General features: G+C 28.4%; 1 protein-coding gene across 12 annotated transcripts in view; it reads left to right on the forward strand.

Moving 5' to 3' along the window:
• The window catches only part of LOC142320432 (cyclin-L1), a 106,936-nt gene that overhangs the window by 22,095 nt on the left and 59,033 nt on the right, over positions 1-25,808 (forward strand). For all 12 annotated transcript variants that reach the window (XM_075358753.1, XM_075358992.1, XM_075358646.1 and 9 more), the window contains exons 3-8: positions 9,521-9,641; positions 10,592-10,656; positions 11,944-12,148; positions 13,323-13,453; positions 22,297-22,389; positions 23,155-23,268. In XM_075358753.1, the coding sequence (XP_075214868.1) occupies positions 9,521-9,641; positions 10,592-10,656; positions 11,944-12,148; positions 13,323-13,453; positions 22,297-22,389; positions 23,155-23,268 (729 nt within the window). The remainder of the gene's footprint in view (positions 1-9,520; positions 9,642-10,591; positions 10,657-11,943; positions 12,149-13,322; positions 13,454-22,296; positions 22,390-23,154; positions 23,269-25,808) is intronic.

Raw genomic sequence — 25,808 nt, forward strand, 5'->3', positions numbered from 1 at the left:
CTCATTAATTTTTTTCTTCTTATGAGATTATTTTCTATCCGGCAAAGGCACAATCATTTTGAATCTTATTGCCAATCCCATGTTGTTTTTTCAAATAATTTTTTTTAACTGTAAGCAGTCACATATATAATTAATCCACTGATTTGTCCTATGAAACTGCTTGGTGAAACATTGGCAAAATTTACAGACGAGAATATTTTAAATTGAGAAATTGTAGTGTTTTTTCAGTCTACTGGATCCCTTCTTTGACAGATGTGTTAACTGTGCATCTGCGTAATTATATACATCTTGTTATGCACGTGTCAATGTCTTCAGTTTATGTACTGAACAGGCCTATTATACACCATGTCTATTATCTACTGAACATAGTTAATTTTTATTGATCAAAATAGAATATGATTTCAATTTAAAGACAGGAAATAAAAATTCATTAATATAAATAGTTGACATTAACTAATAACAACTGATTGTTATCAGTATATTATCACTTTGCTAAGCATAAACTATCGATACTTTGCACATTGTAAAATGAAAATATACTGTGGAGGTAAATATCACCTATATTTTTTGTAAGTGGAATATTACTTTTATTTCATTTTATAAAGTATTCTCTGCCAAGTAAAGTTATACAAAGATAAATACATTATCTCAATATTAATTACAGTACATCTAACTGTATTTGTTCATTTAACAATGCACACCCAGTGGTGCATTGTGCATGTGCTGATTTTACTGGAAAGGCATACATTGCCAGGAATTTACAAACAAAAAACACACTAAAAGCTTTTGTACATGCAAATTCAATAAAATTTATAAAATCTCTAACATTATTACATCCCAATTTTATTATTTTTTTTATCAAAATCCAATTCAATACACTTTAAAAATCTTATCGCCCAATAATCTAATGGATTCAGATCTATTAACAAAACATTAAGAGGCTTCTTGTAACTCTTCCACAAATCTGAAACACCATCAGCTTGTTAAACCAAAAGTTGTTGAATTGTCAAATATTTTGATACAAATTGTTTTTATTTTAATATAATCGTTATACAATTCCGCATTTACAAAGTAGTTTTTAATTGTTTGTATTTTATTAAATCCATTTACTTATTCCAAGTTCACTTAAAATTCTGGAAGTGATCTTTATTGATTTATTTTTATTTGTACCACTTTTAAAAGATACATGGTTATGTCAGTTCATCAACACACTCAATCAGGTGTATAGTAGCAACAGACGTACATTCTTGCCCACCTTCGTCATGGATGTCTGTTCACCCTACTTTAATTTTCCTACACCGTCCGTTCCTGTACACTATCATCACAAGTTTTCAACATGCACTAGGCCCATTCTACGATGGATTTCAGTAGCGCTACATCCTTCTGCTTGCAGAAAACTTATCACATTTCGCAACTCACACTTGGCAGGAAATTTGATCATAGCAGCCATGTTCAGTTACCTGTAGTTCGTCTCAGAATAGAGCTGGCAATGGCAGATGGCAGAGCTTATGGGGAGGGGGAAAAGCAATCGCCCAACACGCAAATCTGGGCGTGTCAAATCCCACCTATCTCTTGTTCACTTAGATGCACGATCGGAGGTTGAAAAAAAAAGCAGCCCTTGTATTTATATAGTTAAATAGTTTTTTTTTTTTTTAACTTAATCCAATACTTTGTAATTTCTTATTAAAATTACTGTAAAAACTAACAAAACTGTTAAGAAAAAATATTTATTCAAGAAATGCATATGCCATTACACTTACATTAAAGAAATTTATTATTTGTAATTTGTTTGTTTTTAATACAAATTTTTGCTGTTTTGTCTGCAGCTTAAGTAAATTACTATAAAAGCAGTCAAACTTTATTTTATTGTAAATGATATTTACTTGAATAAAATCTGACTGACTGTGTAACACTGATGTCAGTGGGTTGTGTTATGATGCATTCTCATAAGATTTGGAGTTACACCAAAAACCTTATAAAAATTACAAAGGGAGCAGATTTCATCAATGTTTTCGTTAGTGTGCAACACATCTGAATGTTCATCTATAAAATTAGAGGGGTAAAATGTGTGAGCACAAGATGGTTTAAAGAATTTTAAATATGTTTTAATATTCAGTTTTAATTGTTATACTATTGTATTTGATTTTAATTTATTATCTCTGATAATTTTCCTTAATTTAGCAATAAATTAAAAGCTTTTCTCCCAATTTTAAAAAAATTTGATTATGAATTATGAAATAGATTATAATTTTTTTTTTCAAGTGAATTTTATGGCCACTTTCTTCATAACAGTATTAGTTGGATGTACTTATAACGTGTCTATTTTGGAATTGTTTTTCATTTCATTTTATATTTTGTTACTGTATTGATGGGAAAGAAGATGAGAGAGAAGAGAGTGTGAGGGAAGAAGGGAGTAGTAGTAAAGCAGAAATTAAATTTTTTTTCATTGGCTCTTTATAATCGTAATACAATATTGGATGTAGTTAGTTTCTTTATTAACTTTTTTTACCTTTGGTGCTTAGTTAATTTGAAAATTTATTTACAGAAGATAATATGGAAAGGTATGTTGGCATTATGACATCTTTTTCCTTTTAGTATTTTGCTACTGCTATTTAAAGTTAATTTTGTATTTTGGCAAATTTCTGACTTTTTGTACATTATTTCGTGATTTACATTTCAAACACAGCAAGAAAGCAGCTGCATTATTAGTGATACTATGAAAATTATGTAATTTCTGGTAATTATAATCTGGATAAATACTCATAAAATTATTTTTAAGGCTATAAATAAAATTTTGTTTTAAAGACAGTTTTGGAGTGTAATAATTGCCATTAGTGATTGTTGTGGACTGGTAATAAATTATATTATTAGATGTAATACTGACAGATATTCTTGCAACATTTGGTGTATTTAAAAAAAACTTATTTTTAATAGTGAAATTCATACTTTGGTATGTGTCAATGCTTCTTCATATGTGTTTTGTTAAAGAAAAATGTTTATTAGAACTGCATCATAAAAACAATAGCATCTATTTGATTTATGTTGATCATTTATTTTTTTAATTAATCAAAGTGTTATAGACATTAGTGAGATTTATAGTTTTGTGAACAATAGTGTTAAGAAATTAGAAACTGCTAAGAGTTACTATAATTTTTACATATGTAGGACAATTAATTAGTTTCCTGTTTCAGAACTGAATAGAACTCCTGCAGCTCCATAATTAGATTGTGTAATAGATTCCAATGTTATTTATTTATTTGGGGCTTATTTTTTGTGTTAACGATTCTATTTCAGCTTTTTTTCAGCCGATGAAGAATTGTCTACTGTGAAAACATTGAGTCGCTGAAATAAATATTTATCTATAAAAATGTGTGCGATTTTATGCTGCTAATTGTGAATGAGGAATTATTCTCCTTCAAGATCTTCATTTGAGGTAAAGTGTGGTAGAACTGTAAATATAATTGACACTGTAAACTGTTGTACACGGACTAAGTGAAATGGTATTATATACTGGTTTTTTGACTAAACAATGAATAAACATTTTCTTATATGACTTTTGTATATTTGAGATTAAATAAATTGAATAGCTTCTAATCAGCATAAATCTGTTAAAAATGTTGAGCAAGACACAAAAATCCTATTTAAGTAATTCTTACACTTTTACTAATACAGGCTTTTTAATTACATGAATTAAATAATTTATTATCTCTTGTTGAAGTTAGTAGTTCTGTTGTATTTAATGAATAAAATGCATGAATATATTTAATGAATAAAGTAAATCAGCACTAATTATAATTTGCACAGAATGTAAAATCTGTGTAATTTTAATTATATACTGCAGTCGACCTGGAAATCTCTGCCTGATTTTATTGAAGTTGAAGTAAAATAAAAGTCAAGGTATTGATGTATCATCAAATTACAGTTTTCATTTAATCGATTCTGTTTTCTATAATTTTTGTTCTGTTAAGAGAACATCGCCCATTTAAATTTATTCATTTACTACTTTTCAAGCAATTTTTAAACCCATTGGATCGGTTAGAGTTAAAGGATTTTTGCCAATAAGTCGTGACAGCTTCTCAATGGGGGTGCCAAGCCAAAGCAAAAAAGACTAGTTAATTATGATATGAATTGGAAGTGGTAACTTTAGTGATCTGTTTGACCATCTGAGTTTAACTAATGCCAGTAACTGTAAATTTTTGTATCTATTTTAAGCAGAAAGAATTATAAGAATAAATTTTTAACACCTACCTATCTTTAATTTATCTTTTATATTTAGGCCGCTGAACGCTTATCTTTAATTTATTGTTAGCATTTTCACAATGACCAGTGATTTTTCTAAACGTTTGCCAGAATGATAAAAATAAATGTATTTATTCTTACAAATAAATTTATGAGAACTGCATTTGTCATTCAGTTATCTTAGGGAATAATTAAATAATTAATTTTAAATATGTTACAGACAGTATAATCAAGCTGATCAAAACTTTCCTATGTTCTGAGTTTAGATGAGGTTTGCTGTTGTATTATTCCAACCAGAATGGATTTCTTAAATTCTGCTTGCCAAATTATTAGCCATCAAGTAAAAAAATGAATTCTTTTTTTTTTTTTAATTTTTATTTTAAAGAAAAGAAAAAAAAAATTTTAGGATTCACAAACTAATCAATACCTTGCATAAATAAAATTGGTGGTTACTATTTTGTAAATGACAGATTGGTGAGAAGGATTCATCAGTACAACTGTATTACCAATTGAATCAGCAACTTCAATTGTTTGTTTTGTTTTTTGTTTTTTTTTTTAACTGAATTTTTACGGGCATCGACTGCTAAGGTCATTAGCCCTCGTCACATTCTTTAAAAGAAATTATTATCTCCATCAGGATCGTCATATGTAAGGGTGTAAAGGGCCCTTACATTTTATTTAAAAACACAAACTTCACAATAAACATTAAAACATAAAAGACAAGGACAATCACAAACACTAACGGGGTGTAAAATTGTTTTGTTATTCCCATCTGTATGATTGATAGTTATGTGTTTGTTAAGTATCTGTGTTTTTATAACTTATAATAGTAATGTGAACAGAGTTTCTAAATGATATCATTTTTGGGCTAAAAAGCATACGTATAATTTTTAATTATATTATAGGTTTTTTTTGTAGTTACAGTGAAACTTGTTTAAATGGGTTATTTAAACCACATTAGCCCATATTTCAAGGTTCTAATGTGATACTATTGGTATCCTACTTTAATTCTGAAATATTAGATTCCATTCTGTAGATACTGTATTGATGAATTAGTTTCTTATTATGGTAGATAATTTGGAAATGAAAATAATTAAAAAAAAAAATTGTATTCAAAAACTGATGTGCGTAACCTAATTATTTCATGTAAGTTTCATTAATTGTATTCTGTTCATTCAAAGTTTTAAAGTTTCTTATTTACTTATTACTCATTATTATTTAGTTATTTCTTATTATTATGTATAAATTTACCCTTTATATTTCATCTTAGCATTATTTTGTACAAAATTGAACTCTAGTGATGAACAAATTTATTAAAAAAAATTATTTATTTAAACCAAAAACATTAATAAATTAATGGTATTAATTTTAGCCAGAATTTTTATAATATTAAAAAAATTGTCTTTAAAACATTGTTAAAATAGTAATTATGAAGACAAAAATCTGTCGAATCAAAAATTATTATGAGGAATTTAATATGAAACAACTTTTTTTCAAGTAGTGTCCTTTGAATTATAAAAGTTCATTTTCTCATGCGATTGATATATGTTTTTATTTTAAATTTTGTTCGGTAACTGTTTGTTGATTCTATAATTGTCATTGAACTCAAGATATTTTTTTTTGTTCAAATTGTTGATATGTCAACTACAATTTCTGTGTCCCATATTTTCAGATTTCATGAAGTATTGTCATGGCAAAAAATCTCAGATTTCAACGGTAATATCCATTTCAACTTGTTTCAGCATAATGTCTGTACGTAAATATGTATCTCGCATAACTCAAAAACGATTAGCCGTAGAATGTTGTTGAAATTTTGGATTTAGGGCTGTTGTAACAAAAAGTTGTGTACCTTCCCTTTTGATTGCAATTGACTGAACCAAAAATGCCCAAAATCCAAAACAAATATGGATTTTGGACTTTTTCTTAATTGTAGTAGTAAGCCCTCATTGAGAGCTTTTCAATGATATATCATAAGAGGTACTTATTTTCGTTAGTTCCAGAGTTATGGCCAAATAAAATTTTAATTAAATATTTGGATCTTACAAGTAGAAGGCACATCGATTCGAAAGACTTCATACAGTAAATTAAACAGTACAGTATCGACTTCAAACAGTAAATATACTGTTTTTTAACTTTTTTTTTTTAATTTATACTTATTAATAGTTAGTTATTAACCTATGATTGTAAAACTTTTTATAGTAAAAAAATAATTCAATAATAACAATAAAAAAAAAAAAATATGAAAAAATATCTAAGTTAATGAAATTAAATTTTATGTACTTTTCAATTTAAAATAATGTGTATATGCAATTTAATAGGCGTACAAGGAAGTTATATGGTGTCAACATCAGATTTTTTTTAAAGGCACTTCCTTTTGGCATATTTCTTTTTTATTTATTCAGAAGATATTGCCCTTAGTTTACCATTTTAATTATTTTATATTCCTTTTGTTTATGATTCAATTTTTAGTTTTTATTATTATTTCTATTTTGATTACAATTGTAAGATTATCTTTGGTTATTGTAAAATATTGTACCTAATAAATTATCTTGAAGAATTAATATTAATAAAGATCCATTCTACAGAATCTGTGCAGCAAACCAAAACATAACAGTCTGTGCTTCTAATCTAATTTAGCGCAGTCCATCTGAGAAAAAAAACCACTTAACATAAACATGAATTAAAATAACTTGTAATAGAAAAATTAGAAACGTGAGTTAAGTGATACATAAAAATTATAAATTATATATAAAAATTATAAATGATATATAAAAATTTTAAGTATGCTATATTAAAATTTCAAGTAAAACAAAAAATATTTGTTACCTCATTGTATTTCATCAATACCCGATCAATCAATTTTTTTTTGCAATTTCATCTACTTGATAATGAATATATATTTGTTAAACTGATTTTACCATTTTTAAAAGTTCTACTTATAAAATGTTTTTCAGTGTACACAATTTTAAACATTCGGCAATTCCGATTTTCAGGTCAAAGTGTTTGGAATTTTTTCAGTTTTCAGGCAGTGGTATGATAGTACTATGGTATTATATATTACTGTGATGGATACTTCAACAATTTCGACAATTTTTTTAAACCACAGCATAAAATAGTCACCATTTATTTCATCATAATACTCTTAGGAAGATCTGGATTCACATACCCATAACCCACCGTTCAAAAACCCATTTTCACTTCCTACTTGTATTACTATTAATAGTTTACCTTTCCAGCCAGGGTTTTCACCCCAGTTGACAAACCTTTCATAAAAGTGTCTTTTGCATTAATCTAAGTAGATAATAAACTGTCTTACCTCGTCACAAAATCGCATAATTCCTCTTAAGTATCTCCTATGCCATGAATTTAATATCTTCACCTTCATCAATAAACAATTATTTTTTCTGAACTTGAAACGAAAACTCATTGATTGTAAAACACTATATAATGTACTTCTAGAAAGATTTGGCAGTTCAGAATCTATATTTGTAACATTTAATATTTTGTTCAAGTTAGGAAGCTTGTTATTGAAATAAAATGATTGAAATTTTTTCTGATAGAAGTTTTAGTAAAATTCCCTGACTTTTCCAATTGTTTTCACATGCTTTTTCGAGTCTTTAGGGCTAACCCTCTAACATATTTACAATAAGTTTTGTGTGTCTATTATATTAAAAATTGTTCTCTCGCTAAAGACTATTGCACTACTTGCTTTCTGAGTAATGTCTCTGACTACAGTTTCAGGGTTATCTTGTTTTAAGGTTATGGCTGATTTTTTTTTTCCGGAGCTATATAAGGGTTTACATGGTTTATGTTTCACAACAGAGCCGCTCATTATTGATACAAAAACACTGTGTAAAACTGTTATAAAAATGAACTATAAAACTGCTGTTCCGTGTACTGTTCAGAGTAACATAACATACGTTGAAATACTTTTTTTTACTGAACTGAATAATCTTGTGAAGTGTTACAAATGATGTTATCGTTATTAAACATCAAATAAAGGTTCAACAAAATTTTTAATTGTTTATTATTGACAAGCCATAGCGCCAGACAAGCGATAGCTTACAGAACATTATTGTATACATAAAGCAATAATTACACTTGCAATGGGAGTGACAGAATGATTCAGCCTAAACTACTCTTCTGAAAGAAACATTCTTTGCAAAAAAAAATGCTGAAAATTGAAAAAATTATGTGGTAAGGAACATATCTTAAATGTTGTGGAATTATGATGATATAATAATAACATGATATTATTTTTAATGAATAGCACTCCTTTATTATTTAACTTCATAATAATTAATGAATTTTAAGAGATACAGTAAGGAAGATATTATTTATTTTATTTCATTAATTACTCTTGAATAACATGTTTTCAGAGGTTCGTTCATCTTCACTTGCTTTCTTTAAATGATGCTGAACTTTAAAAATTCTATTTTACATGTTTTCTATAAATAAAAGTTAATTATTAATAAAGATGAATGAGTTCATCAAGAATTCCTTGTAATTCATTGAATTTCAAAATAATTTATTTGAAGAATCGACACAATTATATACTTCTTTGATATATGTATCAACTTTTATCTTTTTGACTCGTGCAATTTAACATTAAATATTATTTATAAAAAGAAACTGTAGGTAACTTGAAAAACATACTCTTAAAGTATAAATAGTAAATAAAAGTAGTTAAGAAGATCTAATTTAATATTTTCTGTTTTAAGGCTGAATTCATTGATTCAATGCAAATTAAATAGTAATGTTATAAAGGTAATGCTTATTCTTGTTGTTGTTGATCGTAGTATTATTAAGGAACTGCTTAAAAAAGACATTTCCTAAAAAAGACATCATCATGGATATTGCATAGGTTTTTAAGTTAGTATCTGTAATTTTCAATTGTTTGTGATTTAATTGTAATTATGTTAAGTAATGTAAAACAATTGTATAAATGATATGATATGACTAGATAAAAAAAAGTAATAGGAATATCTTTGAGGATAGTTTTTGTGTCTTGCTTGTTTTCTGTTATTATGTAGTAATTATTCATAGAATGTTGTAAAAGTAGAAATGTAATAATACACAATAAATATACATGGCTTATTTTGTGACATAATATTTAAGTATACCAGACTTTTATGTAAAATATTGATAAAACACATGAATCAAATATAGACAGTTGTACAGAAATGCAATGATTAAATAAAGAGCCAGAACAAATGTTTAAATTATTTCTTGATTTGTGTCTGTAAAATGAGTAGAATATAAATATTGTTTTCTGTTTCAGGACAATCCAGCCCATGATTTTAGATCAGCATTATATCGCTCTTAAAACACAAGTGATTAAGGCTGAACGTAGAGTTCTTAAGGAACTTGGATTTTGTGTTCATGTTAAGCATCCTCATAAGGTAAGAGAAAAAAAACTTGTTTTTATATTTTTATAGTTCGGTGTGTTCCAACATTAATTTAATGTATGATATATTGAATCTTTATTGTTGTTCATTTTCTTTTTTAAAACTTGCATATGTTTTTTCTTTCCTGTCTTCGTTTTTTTTTTGTTAGTGTTTAATCCCAAAGACAATAATGGATGTTTTACACTGAAGAGCTTTGCAGTAAATGTTATATTTCTGTCCTTCAACTTAAAACCGTTTTTAGAGCTTTTGGGTTTAGTTGTTCTAATTTCTAATGTTACTTTTTGAAGATTAAGCCTGTCTTCATAAGTTTATAGATAATAGATTCGTTTTGTGGTGTAGGTTTGTTGTATATTTTTAATGTATTTATTAAGAATGTTATCAAATTTCAGTTAATAATATGTTGAAATCTTTAGGTTTTATGGGATCTATTTTGTAATCCCCCATGGTGGGAGGTCAGGGTGTCTATATGTATTTTATATTCAAATTAGCAGGCTTTATCAGCAACTGAAACATTATATTCATGAAATAGTAGTAATATAAAAAAATAATTATTTATGTTTCTATTAATTTGTAAACTATTTGTAATTTTTGTGAGTAATCTTTATTTTCACTTTTGTAAAAGTATATAGCCTTACTTTATGCAGTAAGTCACGTTATAGTGTTGCATTTTGTGTTGATAGTTTGAGTTAGACCCTTTCTGAGTATGACTAGTTTTTATTGAACTCTATGACCAAATAAATTGCCATAAAACATTATTTTTATGCTTTACTAGCTTACCTGGTGCATTCAAATCAAATTGTACAAAAAGAAATGTTTTTAAATATTTTGTGAAATGCATTCTTCAGATTGCTTGTTTAGATCTAAGATAAATCTCAACTTTAAAAAAATTAAAGAAGTTTTAATTTCTATCTTCTGTATTTTTATTTGATTTTATCTCGTTACAGATAATTGTGATGTATCTTCAAGTATTAGGTTATGAAAAGAATCAAGCTTTTATGCAGTTATCATGGTGAGTTCTGTTAATTGGTTACACAAAGTTACTTTAATTTATTTTTAAAAGTTACTGATTATTGTTATTCCGTTGCTTTTATAGGAAAAAACTACCTTCAGTTGAAATGCATTTAGTATTTCATAAATAGTACAGTTGTGCAGAGGGTAAATAGTTTACTTTAAAAAAAAATAGAAATAAAAAAATATGTAGATTAAGGTAGTCTTAATTAATCTTTTTTTTTTTTTTTTTTTTTTTTTGTATATAATGTTGGGACACTTTCAATGTAGAATGCAGATTAAGTGCTTTTGAAGGATTGTTTTATTTTTTCTAAGGAGTTGTGTGCTTGTTACACAAATACAGAGTCGGGCGTGCCCCAGTTCAAGGCATGTATGCCTCTTAACGCTCAGAATATGGCCCACAATAGTAAATTCACTGTGAGATGTGAGGTTAAATTGGAATGTTTCTTAAAACATAATCCATTTCCCAACCACCAACTGGTTTTTTTTCCATTTTCTCTGTACAATAACTGCCATTTGTGCATATGTTTAGTGATCTGTTTTAGATACTTAAAGTTTTTTAAATAAAATTTTGAGCTTAAATCATTTTCTGTGATAAATATATTGATCTTTAAAATTAAATTTATAAAAGAGGATAATTCAGTTTTTATTTTAGTTCTTAATTCATGATGTCAAATTTATTTTCAAGTGATATTGATATTTAATACAATGCTTGCATGTGCTGTTATGTTTCTCATGCTGCTTGGATAATTTTTTCATATTTTTTCTCTATTTTAATTTCTTTTTTTACGTTATACTTTTAATTTTTCTATTGCATGACAAGTTGTCACTTGTATTTTATTTTATTTTTTACTATTGTACTCAAAAGAATTTTGTGACGAGAAAAGTATTTTCCTGCTTTGGATGATATCTGTACTTGCTGCATATTATTATATACATGTAGTTTGTGGTCAGTTGTACTGTCGTCAGTAGTTGCAAGTATTGTTACCACTTGCCTTTTTGTACTAATCTCATTCTTGTTTATTTATGGTGTGCTTTTTATACTTTAGTACACATTTCACATTTATTACCAGATGATTAATAATTTGGAATAATGTTAAACATTTATTATTACATTAATATTTTATAGTTATAATTTGCTAAGACCTGGTGTATTGTCAAAATAATGCTTTTAATATTCTAAATTTTTCGTTTGTGAAATTATTGTTCTATTAAAGTAATTTGTAGTTTAAAGCAGTTTTCTTCTTTATTCTGCAGATTATAATAAAGTTATTCAATTTACTTTCAGGAATTACATGAATGATGCATTGCGAAGTGATGTGTTTGTTCGTTACGATCCTGAGACTGTAGCTTGTGCCTGTATATACCTTTCAGCAAGGCGGCTACGAATAACTTTACCAAAGAATCCAGCGTGGTTTACCATTTTTAAAATACCTGAAAGTCATATAGAAGATGTGTGTCGTAGAATATTAAGGCTGTATCAGAGACCAAAGGTTTGTCTTCTAGAAAAAACTTAAAATTTTAATTAATTAAAAATTTTTTTTATATAGATTTACCATACAAGTTGTTAATGATCAACACTTTTTGTTCATATGCACTCTGAAGATTTAACATTGCCTTTAAGATTATGATTGAAATGGCCAGACATTTGATATGTTTGGTTGTGTACATGAAAATTCTTGAAAAGTTTCTTTGGTTTCATTCTGTAGAGTTCCAAGAGAACTAAAATTTGAAAAGTTTTACTCTTGTTTTGAAGCAGTAGTATATTAATACAAGCTATGGTAGGATTCCTTACAAATATTTATTTGTAAGGATTTCATATCAAAGTTTTCTTTTTTCTTCATAAAATGAAATCCTCAAATTTGTGGATATGTTGTCTGAGAATTTCATGATATACACTACAAAGTTAATACTGAAAAATAAGTTGCTGTTTTAATATTTCTCTTCGTCAAATCTGAAATAAAAAATTGCTTTTATTTTCTTTTTGTTTCTTTTAAGTTTTCCTATTCAAATTTTTCTACTTAAAAATACAAATTTAATTCAAAATCATCTGTGCTTATTCGTATATATGGGCATAGTTTTCAGCTCATCATTCATGCTTTACAATGCATGACAGTTTTGACTGTATACATTTGATTATTCTTTTACATGATTACAAGTTTATTCATCATAAAAATATAATTAAATAAATGTTAACTAATGTAGTTAACATTTTAAAATAAAATTTTGAGCTTGATAGAATCATTTTCTGTAAACAATAAGTGTATTGATCCTTGAAATTAAATTTATATAAAAGGCTAATTCAGTTTTTATTTTAGTTCTTAATTATGGAGACTAAATTTGTAGTTTATATTTAATACATCGCAAGCATGTGCTCTTAAATTATGTTCCTTTACTGCTTGTGCAATTTTGTCATAATTTCATTTTATGGTTTCATATATACATGCATATATATTTTTATTTATATACACCAGCAGATAATCCGACCATCAGATATAGACCATCAGGTAATCCGACCATGCATTAGCTGAACAATTTTAATAAGCTTAGTTTTTGCTTGTTTTACTGTCACCATTATTTGCAAAATTTTAGAATTTTTATATTGCTTTAAAATATGTTTGTTAAATATTCATTTGTTTTAGTTTTCAATGTTAATTTTGTTTGTAGGTAAATACTGAAGATTTAGAAAGGCGTGTTGAAGATTTACGTAAAGAGTATCAGGAAGCCCGACAAAAAGTTAAAGGAGTTCTCTCTGGAAATAATACTCCTAATTCAGGAGCTTCACCTTCTCCTTCAAAGTAAGTTTTCAGTGAGTAAGTTATTTATGATATTACAAGAATATTGCTGTTTTGGTTGGCAACTGTTGTAGTCTTGATGCTCACTCAAGTATAGAATCCATGTTACCATATTTTAAAATTAATAGAAGTGGACCATTATAATTCTTCTGTTTCCTATGCTTACATTCTTCTTCTTGTTTCCTATTCTGAAAAAAATTTGCAATAATTTCAGATTTTATCAATTTATATTACAAGCAAATAATTTGTTTTCTTTGATTTTTTTCCATTGAGACAAAGAAATTGCTATCAAAGAAATTGAATATTATAGCTTTATTGTTTTTTACAAAATTACTTTATTTAGGAGCTAAATATTTATATTTGTAAAAGTATTCTTTTCTCTTATTTTTTAAACTAATTCTTTGCTGCAACCTTGAGAATACTTCAATCATAGCTTGTATCCTGGTAGAGTTACTTCAATCATAGCTTGTATCCTGGTAGAGTTATTCGTACTTAGTATTTAACATGTGCACTCAATTTTATGATAATAGGTAGGGTAGTAATTTCTTTGTATTTTGCCATAAAATTATTCACTTGTACAAAATTGAATGTTAGTAATAGTACTGAAAAAATTTGTATTTAGTTCAGTATGTATATTTACAAATTGATATACTTGATGTTCTTCCAGGTACCAATCCTTCCAAAAGGAAAGCTCTTGGTCAAAATTACAAAATATCTTTATAGTTGTTTAAATTATCGGGTTTATCTGTAAAATTTTTTACTTTTAATTATTTCTCCACCAAACAGGAAAATGTTAGTGATGATTTAAGCTAAAATAACAGTTGATTTATATCTCAAATTTTTTAAAAGTGTTTAAAATTATTCTATGTTCTTTAATTTTGATTTGTTGAATTGCATCCTTGGCTGTAAATGACAAATCCAATTTTTCCAAAAGAGGTTGGTAGACAATTTGACCCACTAACCAAAATAAAAACTTCCACGGACAATTAAAAATATAACTTGGATGTGAATTATAAAAAGGTCTAAACATTAGTATTTAACATTTTCAGTGCTTAATGCAGTGCTTCCCAATGTTTTTTGACTAATGACACACTTCACTGAACACCGACATTATCACAATACACTTATTTGTTTTTGATTAGTACTGATGATACCTGTAATAATATGTAATATCTAATTTTAAGTATCAGTCATCCAATGTGCGTAGGCCGCTGTTAACACAAAAACCAGGTGAATTCTTCTAAACACAAATCATCTAAATGTTAAGCAGCATCAGAAAAAAAATAAAGGCAAGTGCCTGGAATACTGATAACTAGAAGTCAGATTAAAAAAAAAAAAATTATTGTTTTGTGAAGTCTGTGCTCTGTTTCCGCAGAGTTTGTCGACATGTGGCCTTTGAAAACAGCAACAAAACTTATATGGTTCTCTTTGCAGTTGTGGGATACTGACATTGCATATAAATTCAAAAGGGCTGTACTGAAATGTCTAAAAATGCTCTTTCCACAGTAGAATCGCTTGACAAATCTGACAATTCATTTTTTTCATTGACAGTTAGGTTAATTGTATTCTGTATGTTAGTTTCATTACCTGTAACAAAAGGAGAAATATAACGAGGAATGGACATATTTTGTTACTGAAGTTTATAATGCATTTAGGTGTCTTATATTTAAAAAGTCGTAGGAGGTAAGAATTTACCTCCTACGACTGAATACTGTCAAAATTTCAATTTTTTAAAAAATACTTCCATTTTGTTTGTAGCTGAAATAATATTTTCAATTTTGTGTTTCATGCTTGCATTCAACAAGGAGTTGAATCAAAACTTTGGCAGATTAAAAATTATCTTCCAAAAGTGTTGTTTACTCTACTTTTAGTTTTCAAAAATAATTCGAAGCTCTACCACTCACAACAATTCTTTATCCTTAGAAAGCCAACTTGTTTTCAAATGCAGCAATAAATTGATAAGCTTGGTTCCCATCGAATTGCAAAGCTTTTCAGTCTTTTCTTTCTTTTTCCTGTTTAGCCTCCTCCGGTAACTACCGTTTAGATAATTCTTCAGAGGATGATATGTATGAGTGTAAATGAAGTGTAGTCTTGTACATTCTCAGTTGGACCATTCCTGAGATGTGTGGTTAATTGAAACCCAACCACCAAAGAACACCGGTATCCACGATCTAGTTTTCAAATCCGTGTAAAAATAACTGGCTTTACTAGGACTTGGACGCTGTAACTCTCGACTTCCAAATCAGCTGATTTGGGAAGACGTGTAGCTTTTCAGTCTACACTTAATTGGTAGTTTTTAAATAATTGATAATTTTAATAGTTGTTCTTAACACCTATTCTAAAGATCCCCCGTCAACAGGGGAAGCACCCGCCTTGTGATGCTTCCGGTCATTCCCCCCCCCCCACCAGTTCCTAGCCCTGTTCTGTAACATCCCCAACCTCTAGGTCACATCGGTAGCGAAATGTCTGACCAGGAGGTACCATTGTCTGTTGTGCAATGAGTTATAAACTAATTTCTTGCCAACAAAGGTTCCAGATCCTCTGAAATTTTTACTTGACTCTAGGCACAGTTCAGTGATATTAGCCCGTAAAATAATCAAATGTTTGAAGTATCTTGTCAATTAATTAGTTAATTATTTCTACTATTTACATTTGTGGGTCAAGCAGGCCGGGGCTGTGTTATTACTGTTGTGTGTCGTGTTATGAATTTTTACTCGTAATGTTTTGCATTTTTAAAAAATTGTGAATCTTTTGTATCATGTATGATTATCTCATAGTTATTGTGTTAATCATTTTCAAATTATTCAATAAAAAAACAATTGAATTACTAGTTGTACATGTAAATAAAATAATCATTTTGCCAAATGATTGATAGAATTGTGTATTATGAATTTTTAATTTTAATCAGACTATAATTTAAGCTGGACTATAATTACCATAAGCCTAATTTTTCGTATTTATCCTTGTTGACAGCTATATTTGTTTACAGGATCATATCAAAACACAAATAACTTATTTATATCATTCCTTCAAATTTATTCCTTGTTGCCATTTATGATAGATTAATTTTCTTATTTCCCTTTCAGCAATTAGTTTACACTCTTTTGGTGGTGATTTTAGTAATTGGGTTCTTTTTAAAGATATGTTTGAGAGTTTAAATTCATCATTAATGAACTAGGCTAAGGACCTTTTTGCTAGATTACTTATGAGCACAGCAGTGTACAAGAGCTATAACGATCCAAGGCAGATTGTTCAGAAACATGTTAATGATTTCTAAATCTTCCATCCACTTTGAAAGAATCATCTTGGAATCTGGAAAAATGAATTAACCATGTCAAAAGCAATGCAAATTTTATTGAAGGCTTTTATGTGTTATTAGATGACTTGCATTTTACCTAAAATCCAATTAATGTGGCTTTTTAGTAAACAGGCTTGGGAACACAATCATTCTGGAAGAGAGGTGCCAAGCTATTGCAACCCTGCAAGCCAATGATGTAACTTTTAAAACCTGTGTTTTATAATCAATATTAAAATCTAATTGTCCAGAATTTTTAAAAATGAAGGTTTGTCAATGAGAGATAGTTATTGAACAGAATTAACTTTGTTACAATTGTTTGTGTTCTAATCATTATCATCTAAATTCAATTCAAAACAATTTTGTCATAACTGTGGTTTGCTGCAACATATGTTAATTCAAAGGTTTAAGGATAAATTCAATATAGAAAATAAGACATTAAATGCAGATAAATAACCTGATGCTGGTAATAAAGAAAAATCAAATAGTTATTGTTCGTTCAATGGAACCAACTCACCCGCGTTATTGTCTACCACAATTGTTCATGTAAAACAACTTCATAAATGTAGGTTGTTTTTTGACAGTGGATCAAACTAGTGATCTATCTTTTAATATGTTTGGTAAGATAATCTGTTGATTGGAGCTGAATTGAATTAGTTAACTAATTCTGGATACCCAGCGATATTAGATACTCTGCTAGGATTGGTTTTATTAGGCACGACGTCTACTTCCAGTGTCAACAAGACACTTCACAAAAACCAAAAAATTTTCTTCCTTCATAATGACGAGATTGAAGATCATCTAGAACAATTTTGGAAAACTGAAGCAATCGGTGAAAATTTTTGGTGAAAACAGTACTGTGAAGATTGCTTTTTGTCAGTATACTACAAGAGATGATGATAGATACATTGTTCATCTTTCAGTACAGGAGAATGTATCTGACCTTTGTGATCATTAGAGGGTGCAATGAGTAGATTTCTTCAGCTGGAAAAACATTTGAATTAAGATGAAAAATTAAGGAAAATGAAAAACTAAGGAAAGGAGTACATTCGATTTCAAAAGAAATAACAAATTATTGGACACAAGGATGAAGTTTTAATTCCATATTAAAATTCTAGGTTAATGTTCTACTTACCTCATCATCCTGAGTTTAAAGAGAGTAGTTCAGTGACAAAAACAATACTTGTGTTCACACTTCTCACAAAACTACTTCGGATTGTCACTCTATGAGTATTACTTGCTACCCAACAGTAAAGATCTGTGTTCTATGGTACTTAGGTTTCAAATTCATGCAGATGTACTGCACATATAGTGAAAATGTACTGACACATTATAGTTAACGATGAAGACTATAATTTGCAATGATTTCTGTGGAGACATCATATGTACCCATCAATCTTGAATGGTTCAAGCTTGAAGTTAAGAGTTCAGCTTGAATTCAAACTAAAGACTCTGACATATAGGACATTATCCATTCCTTATTTAGCTATTTCATGTATTCAACAGTCAGATGAAGATGAAGGCAATTTATATACAAAGGAGTCACAAATTTTGTTGCTTATATTTATGTAGATGATTGTACCTCTGCTGCCACTATTACTGACGAGCCCATTACTGCAGCAATTAAATTATTGTTTTACTTAGAAAGGGTGGATTTCATCTTTGAATGATGTTCGAACAAAGCTGAGTTACTGTTGAATGTTCCTGAAGATGAAGAATGGCTACATCCTCTAGAGTTAGGTAAAGGGACTATTAGGACCTTATTGTACTATGATGCCCTAGTTCAAAAAATTCTAAATAGGGTTTCATGGTGTAAGCAATAAATAATGTGAAAAGAGAACTGTGTTGTCAGCGTTTGCATCTATTTTTGATCCTTAGGTTTAATCAGTCCTGCAGTAGTTTTTTAAGTGTAAAGTATTGATGCAATATTTGTGGAGGGAAAAACTCAGTGGGATGATGAACTTCCTGACTGCCATTCTTCTCTCAGTAAGTCAATTATCTCCCATTGAAAATTCTATATTGACCCATTTGGTACTCTGAAATACTTCATTAAAAGAAATTCACCTGCATGAAATCCCTGATGCTTCTGAACAAGCTTATGAAGCATGCATTTATTTACACTCTGTGAACATAAATAGATGTATAAGGTGAAGTTATGGTTCCAAATCAAGAGTAGCTGCTCTCAAGAAAATTTCTTTACCATGTTTGTGCAGTTCTCCTCCTTTTAACTCAGTTGTTTAGGAAGTTATACACATAATTTGTGTCAGCCCTACAGCAAGTTCATCAAACAAATGCAGACCTTGTGGCAGAGATGGTCAACTGATTACCTACATAATCTTCAAAAATGCAAGAACTAGAATTCTTGTCTTCCAAACTTAAAGCCGGATGATTTAGTTTTCATAATGGATGACAACTCACCACCACTTCAGTGTTAGCAGGTCTAGTCCTGGTCACATTAAAGTCCACTGCATTGTAAAATGCCCCATAAATAAGATATGTCTATTTCCTGAATATCATTGTAGTAATACCATAACCTCAGTATGTTTGTTGTTAATTCAACTTGGTCATATTAATTTTTTATTTACTTTTTCTTAACTTTACATAGTGTTCTACAGATTGTAAATGTATCTATCCGATACATTTAGGTGAGGAGCTTGTTTAATTAATTCATATTTTGCAGTGGCTGTCAGTCTTTTCAAAAGGGCATCATGGTGGGAAGGAAAATCTATTTAAATGATTTAGTTAGTCGGTTGGAGATGAGAGGCATTTGCTATGTGTGTGTTTGGTTTTACAGTCCATTACAATTTATATTGAGCACTAATAAATAGTTTATTTTCTTGAAGTATCTTATTAGTTAATTAGAGAATTATTTCTACCATTTACCTGAACTATTGTAGCATATAAACAGAGGTAAATATAGTCTTTCCAACCAACCTAATGTTACTTTAAAAGGGCAGCAGAATGAGTGCTGGTCTCTGCTCATATGATTTTTTTTTAGCTAACTGAGTTTTAGCTTGGATCCAGCCCTTCTTAGCTTTTGAAGCATTGGTTTTTTTGATTTAAGTTATATGTGCAGAAATAAAATATTTTAAAATATTTCAGATTTGTACTTAACAGTACATTAGTGCGTTTAGTTTTCTTTTTTAAAAACTTTTTCAATTCTTACTTTTAAGTAATAGTTACAGTTTATTAAACTTTTTTGTAACAAACTTATTTTAAATTTTCCTTTTTTACAACATAGTTTCTGCCATTAAAGTGAAATTAGTTGGATTATGTGGTCTGAAATACCAGTTACCGAAGTTTCAGTTTCATAATCTGGTAGTCAAAGCCAAATGTAAAATTGTTTTTTACAGTCTCCTTAGCCTTACACAATTTTTTTTTTCAACATATTTACATTCAAGTGGAGATAAGAGTTTTTATATGAATTCCATGAATTTAGTTTGATAATCACTGTCCTTTGAGACATCACACTATTTAACCCCCTCCAATGTAATAAGATGTTTATAGGAAACTTAATGTGCAGTATTTAAATATGAAATCAAATTGACAAATGAAAAATAACAGTATGAAATATGTACTTCTAGTATCTCATCACTCATCTACACTGTATTCAATTAGCTTACAGAGTAAAGAATAAACAAACGTTTCTGTGTGATTCACGTACTATGCATCATCATGATTGTGCTGAATTACATCGCTTGCATCAGTGCCGATTCACAACACGGCCATATCTATTTACAATACTACAATCATTACTCGTACATAGTCACCATATAATTAATTTGTCATTTAGTAGTCAAGATAATCAAAAGTTTATATAATGTTATGTCTTCTCAGTTCTATTAACACCCTTGATCTTTTCATATGATCACTCTTTCTTTTGTTCTCATGTTCAATTTTTGTATTTCTGTTACTGATTTATTTACTCTGTTATTTAAAGTTAATATGCAATTTTTTTTAAGCTTACTGGAATTTGAGTGTAGTGTATTCCTTGATTTGTGTTTATATGACTTGAGTTGTACCATTATTTCAAACCATGTCTGATGCCGATTCATCTGATAATAGTGTATAATTAGTGATATTCCGTCTGAAAAGAAGGCCATGAAAAAAACCTTTAAGTCGTGTGGAACGATATATCATATTAAATGCTTACAAAAGTGAATTGCAGAGTAATCCAATGGTGTTGAATTTTGATATCGTTAATAAACTGCTAACATAAGTGGAAGTTGTGCTGCTTCAGTGTACAATGTGATTTGCAACTATTGATTAATCTACTAATGAATTACATATTCCTAAAAACAAAACCCACAGATGAATTGAAGAAAAAATTGGCCATTTCAATGAACAATTCATAAAAAAGGATGTGAATTTTATTTATTGAGAAAAGGTTTAGCAATGTGTTTATTTCCTTTGGAAGATAATTCAGTAGTTGTCTTAGACAGCGCTCCTTATCATTCATGTAAGAAGGAAAAAATTCCAGCCAGGAAAAAATATCATTCTTTTTTTGAAAAAGAATGATATCAAAATGTAGCTAAGCTCAAAAGGAGTGATTTTGGAGAGGATGAACTTAAACTCTAGTTATTGCAAAGGGTTTCGAATATTAAAAGTAATTTTAATATGTATGTAATTAAAAGTAATTTTAATATGTAAGTTGATGAGTTAACAAGATCCAGTGGCAAAACCATGCTTCAATTTCCTCCCTATCTAATTCTATTGGGTTGTGTACTCAGCCCAATTTAGTTAATTTGGGGACAAACAAAAAGTTACATAGCATCAGAAAATACTGCTTTTAAAATATCTGCTGTTAAAAATTTATGTTTAAAGCCATCGATAAAACTGGCCAGCCATTCCCAAATTGTTGGGAATTGGGTAATATAATAGAAAACTAGATTGCGCCTCCTGTTGTATCTCTTAATACTGACAGCACTATAGATTTATTACAATCAGATGTCAAAAACTGAATTGAATTTATTATCATAGAGATTTAATCTAAATTATTTGTGAAATTTTACTGTTTGTGGACAGTTGACAATTTCATAACTCAAAGTATCTTAATTTATTTGAATTTAAAATATAATAGTTCTTGGTTACTGAATATTAATATCACATAGTTTTTTTGTATACACAGGATTTACAGGAGATGCTTGTGAATCGGCCACCTGAACACTCATACGTGCAATTTGTTTACTTGGAACTCTATAAGCTAACTGAATAAGATTTTGTAGTGAAATTATAAAAATCTACATCTAAAACCTTTCTGAAATTTTTAGTGCAAAAATAGTAAAAAAAATCATTCATATGGCCCACTGGCTTTTTGAGTTTTAACTGATTTTGGGTAGGAATAATACTCAGGATGTTTTGAGTTTGTTCCTACAAAACAAGATTGTTTTGATAAAATATTAGGGAGGAGTGAGAGATGTTAAAAATTTGAATAGTGAATGAATCTGTGTTATAAATAAATGATTAATATATCTTGATATGATTAATATATTTTTGCATATAAGGTACGCTAAAATTGTTTTTGTTTCATTTTATTATCTTTTTGTTTCAGCCGAAATAATCATTCTGACAAACGCAGGAGTCGAACACAATCTCGTTCAAGAAGTCGGACACCATCAAAACATAAACGATCAAAAAAGCACAGGTAATTGTAGTTTTTATTTTTATAACCGTGTTTAAATTTTTTTAATATTATTTTCATGGCATTCAGTAGTCACTTGCTATTCTGTATGTTCTATTTTTAAATTATTGTCATTGTTATAGATTTTTCCAATGATCGTGACTTTTTTTTTTATTAATGGTTTTTGTCACATCTAAATGGTTTTAACAACCTTTGCCGTCTCAATTGCTTTCATCATTAATAAAATATTTTTTCTGACAATACATCTCATTTGTATATATAATATGTGTTTAAGAGAACTGATCATATTTAGTGGAAATTATTATTATGTGAATCAGTTGCAAACATTACTAATTTATTTTTCTGGAGGAATTAAACCAAACATTTACAGTTGAAAGGTATTTATGAGAATTGAGTTTCTGTAAGAAAATGTTGACTAAATAATATATATAAGTAATAATATACATATATATGCAGTAATATATATATATATATATATTACTGCAGTTCAACATATATATTGGTAACAAACCTCGCATCCATCTTTGATAGATTTATCTTTAAAACATTTCATCCTCTTTTATGTTCATATGATTTTAAGACGTTTTCTAATGAAATATTGGGTATGATTTGGGCTTACGACCCATATGTTTTATGCATCTTGTAAAATTCTGGTAGTTGTTCATTAGTGAACTAATTAACATCGTTATCATGTTAATTAATATTCTTGACTTTAGCATTATTTAGTTAAATAATTTTTCTTATCTATATATGTGTATCTAATTTCAGTCGTGGTAGATCAAGATCAGGAGACAGAAGGCCCAAAAAGTCTCATAAGTCACGGCGTAGTAGTGTATCAGCTAGTCCATCACCTTCACATAGTTATTCTCGCAAACGCTCCAGGTAATTTTTTTTTTCATTTTGGGCTAAGGGGAATTTAATTGACATTAAAGGGTGCTTGTCCCAGAAAGTAATATGATAAATTTTGATAGAGAATAGTTCTAGAAATTATTTTTTTTTTGAAGGTTTAACAAATTTGACCGACATATCTCATTCATCATAGGTCAGTTCTCTTAACTAATGCTGCGTCAAATTTTTCTTTGTTTACACAATTTATTTTTTATGTCACGTATGTTTGTGGTGTCTTGAAAGTTATTCTTTGTCAACTTAATTTTCTTATCTTCCATTTATAACAAAATAGTAGGTATTCCACTTTTTTAATTACATCCACACAGATATATATTACCTTCTTGTCATTTATAGATTGTCTTGTCTTTTCTTTGAATATTTCTTTATTGTTAATGAAGTTCTGAACATATGCCCTAAGAGTTGGCTTATTACATTAGAATTTGCATATATTTTTTGAATAACTTGTATTTGGAAAAAAGAGAAAATTAATTAAAAAAACATTATAATTTCATTTTTAAAACTTACAATGTCAATATTAAAAAGGCAGAACAATTAGTTACTGCATCACGTATAGCAGAGTCATTCTAGCAAGGCACTTTTTCCTCTATGTACAGTTGCACATCTACTCCACTCCGCAAGCGCCTTGCTATAACTGCTCGGCTATACCTTAGCTAGACGTCATATTTAAAATTAATATATTTGGTTTCTTAATGAACTGAATAGTTAGTTCATTAGTTTTTTTCTTCAAACAACCCGAGTGTTATATTACCTGAACGCAAGAATGTATGAAAATCATCTTTCAACCGCAACAGTTCTGTCAAACTTAATAAAAACAGTCTTGCTTCTCCAATGATAGCATTAAAATGTATTATTCAGTAAACCAGGTCGAAAAGGAGAAGGCGGCTCGTTTATTGATTAAATGTATGTAAGAGTCATTATTAATTTTAGATATAAAAAAATATATATCCAACAAGTGTTTAACAATGATTTTAATAAGTTCAATATTGTGTCCATTTAAAAATTGTTATTTAATACTTTTATGATGCACTTGTTATATAATTTTAGTTCACAAGATGGAAAAATAGATTAAAAAGGATAGAAGTTTCATTAAAATATTAATCTGGGCAGCCTGTTTAAGAATATATGATCTCTTCATGTAAATAAAGAACATAGTACAGACCTTGTACTAACTTTTATTTTATCTTTGGGCTAGAGCTCTGTACATCCATCGGTGAAGTGATTATATTATTTTAACAGCCACATGAGATTATCAGCATATTTAATGAAAATTTATCTTTGCTTCACAACACTCTTTCCATCCCATTGTTAATTGAAATTGTACATCAAAAAACACATGCAGGAAAAGTCTTTCCTTTACTAAAAATTTTAGTATAATTTTTAAATTGTTATAATGAAACTGACTATTGGAAAAACTTGAAAAAAAGAACTCAAACAATAGGCAAAACTATTCTTACATATAACTATTTTTTTATATGATATCTTAATGAAGTTATGGTATGTTAAAATCACACTCTGTCAGAGAGCAGATGAAAAGTAGGATAATTTGTTAAGTTGCTGTGATTAATAAACAGGTTTTTAAAAATAAATTAATTCTCAGTAAAATTCAGTAAGAACAAGGCATAATATTATCAAATTGAATTTTTTCTATTATGTGGCTTCGTAAGATATCACTTTAAAGACAAGCTTTTTCTTTAGTAACGTACTGTTGGATAATGGTCATAGTAACATAATAGAATTTTCAAAATTTAAAAAAGGAAACAATCGATTTATAAGGATTAAGGAATAACTAAAGTCAGACTTTGATTATCACAAGATTAATCTTACAGGAAAGAATAATTCAGTTCTACAAAAATTTTTATTCCACAAAATCGATGATTCGCCTTTTTAATAAATGTTCAGAGCAAACATTTTAATAAAACATTTTAATTTTAAAGAAATCAAATTCAGGAAATCATACAAGAAAATTACAAATTTATTTAGAAGTTTAATCCAGTTTCCTTGAATAAAATTTTCTTTATACAGCAAAAAAATCTTATTTCATATATTGGTGTCTAGCTGTTAGGCTGTGTACTTACATCTTTCTTTGCATAAATATTATATTGCTGTACTGCTTTCCTGTTAAGATTTCATTCACTGTAAACTCTAAGCATTCAACATGCTTACAAAAGGTATTATATTGATTTTATTTATATATATATATATATAAAATTAGACATATTCAAGGGTCATTCAAATATAAACTGGAATTTGTTTACATCCTTTATTAATATTAAATAAAATTACAAATAAATTACCTTATTTTTCTGCATAGTTCCCTTCAATAGAAATACATTTTCTCCACCAGATAGGTAGCTTCCTGATTCTCTTATCAAAAAAACAAGATTGCTGCTCCAACAACCAATTATGCACATATTGCTATACTGCAACATTTATCTTCTAATCTTTCCTCTCCTAAAACTTCTTTCAATGAATTTTAGTGAGATTATCACAAGTCTGAGTTTCTATATATAGCC

The sequence above is a fragment of the Lycorma delicatula genome, chromosome 1 (genome assembly GCF_047948215.1).
Source record: "Lycorma delicatula isolate Av1 chromosome 1, ASM4794821v1, whole genome shotgun sequence".
In the NCBI taxonomy this organism is placed as follows: domain Eukaryota; kingdom Metazoa; phylum Arthropoda; class Insecta; order Hemiptera; family Fulgoridae; genus Lycorma; species Lycorma delicatula.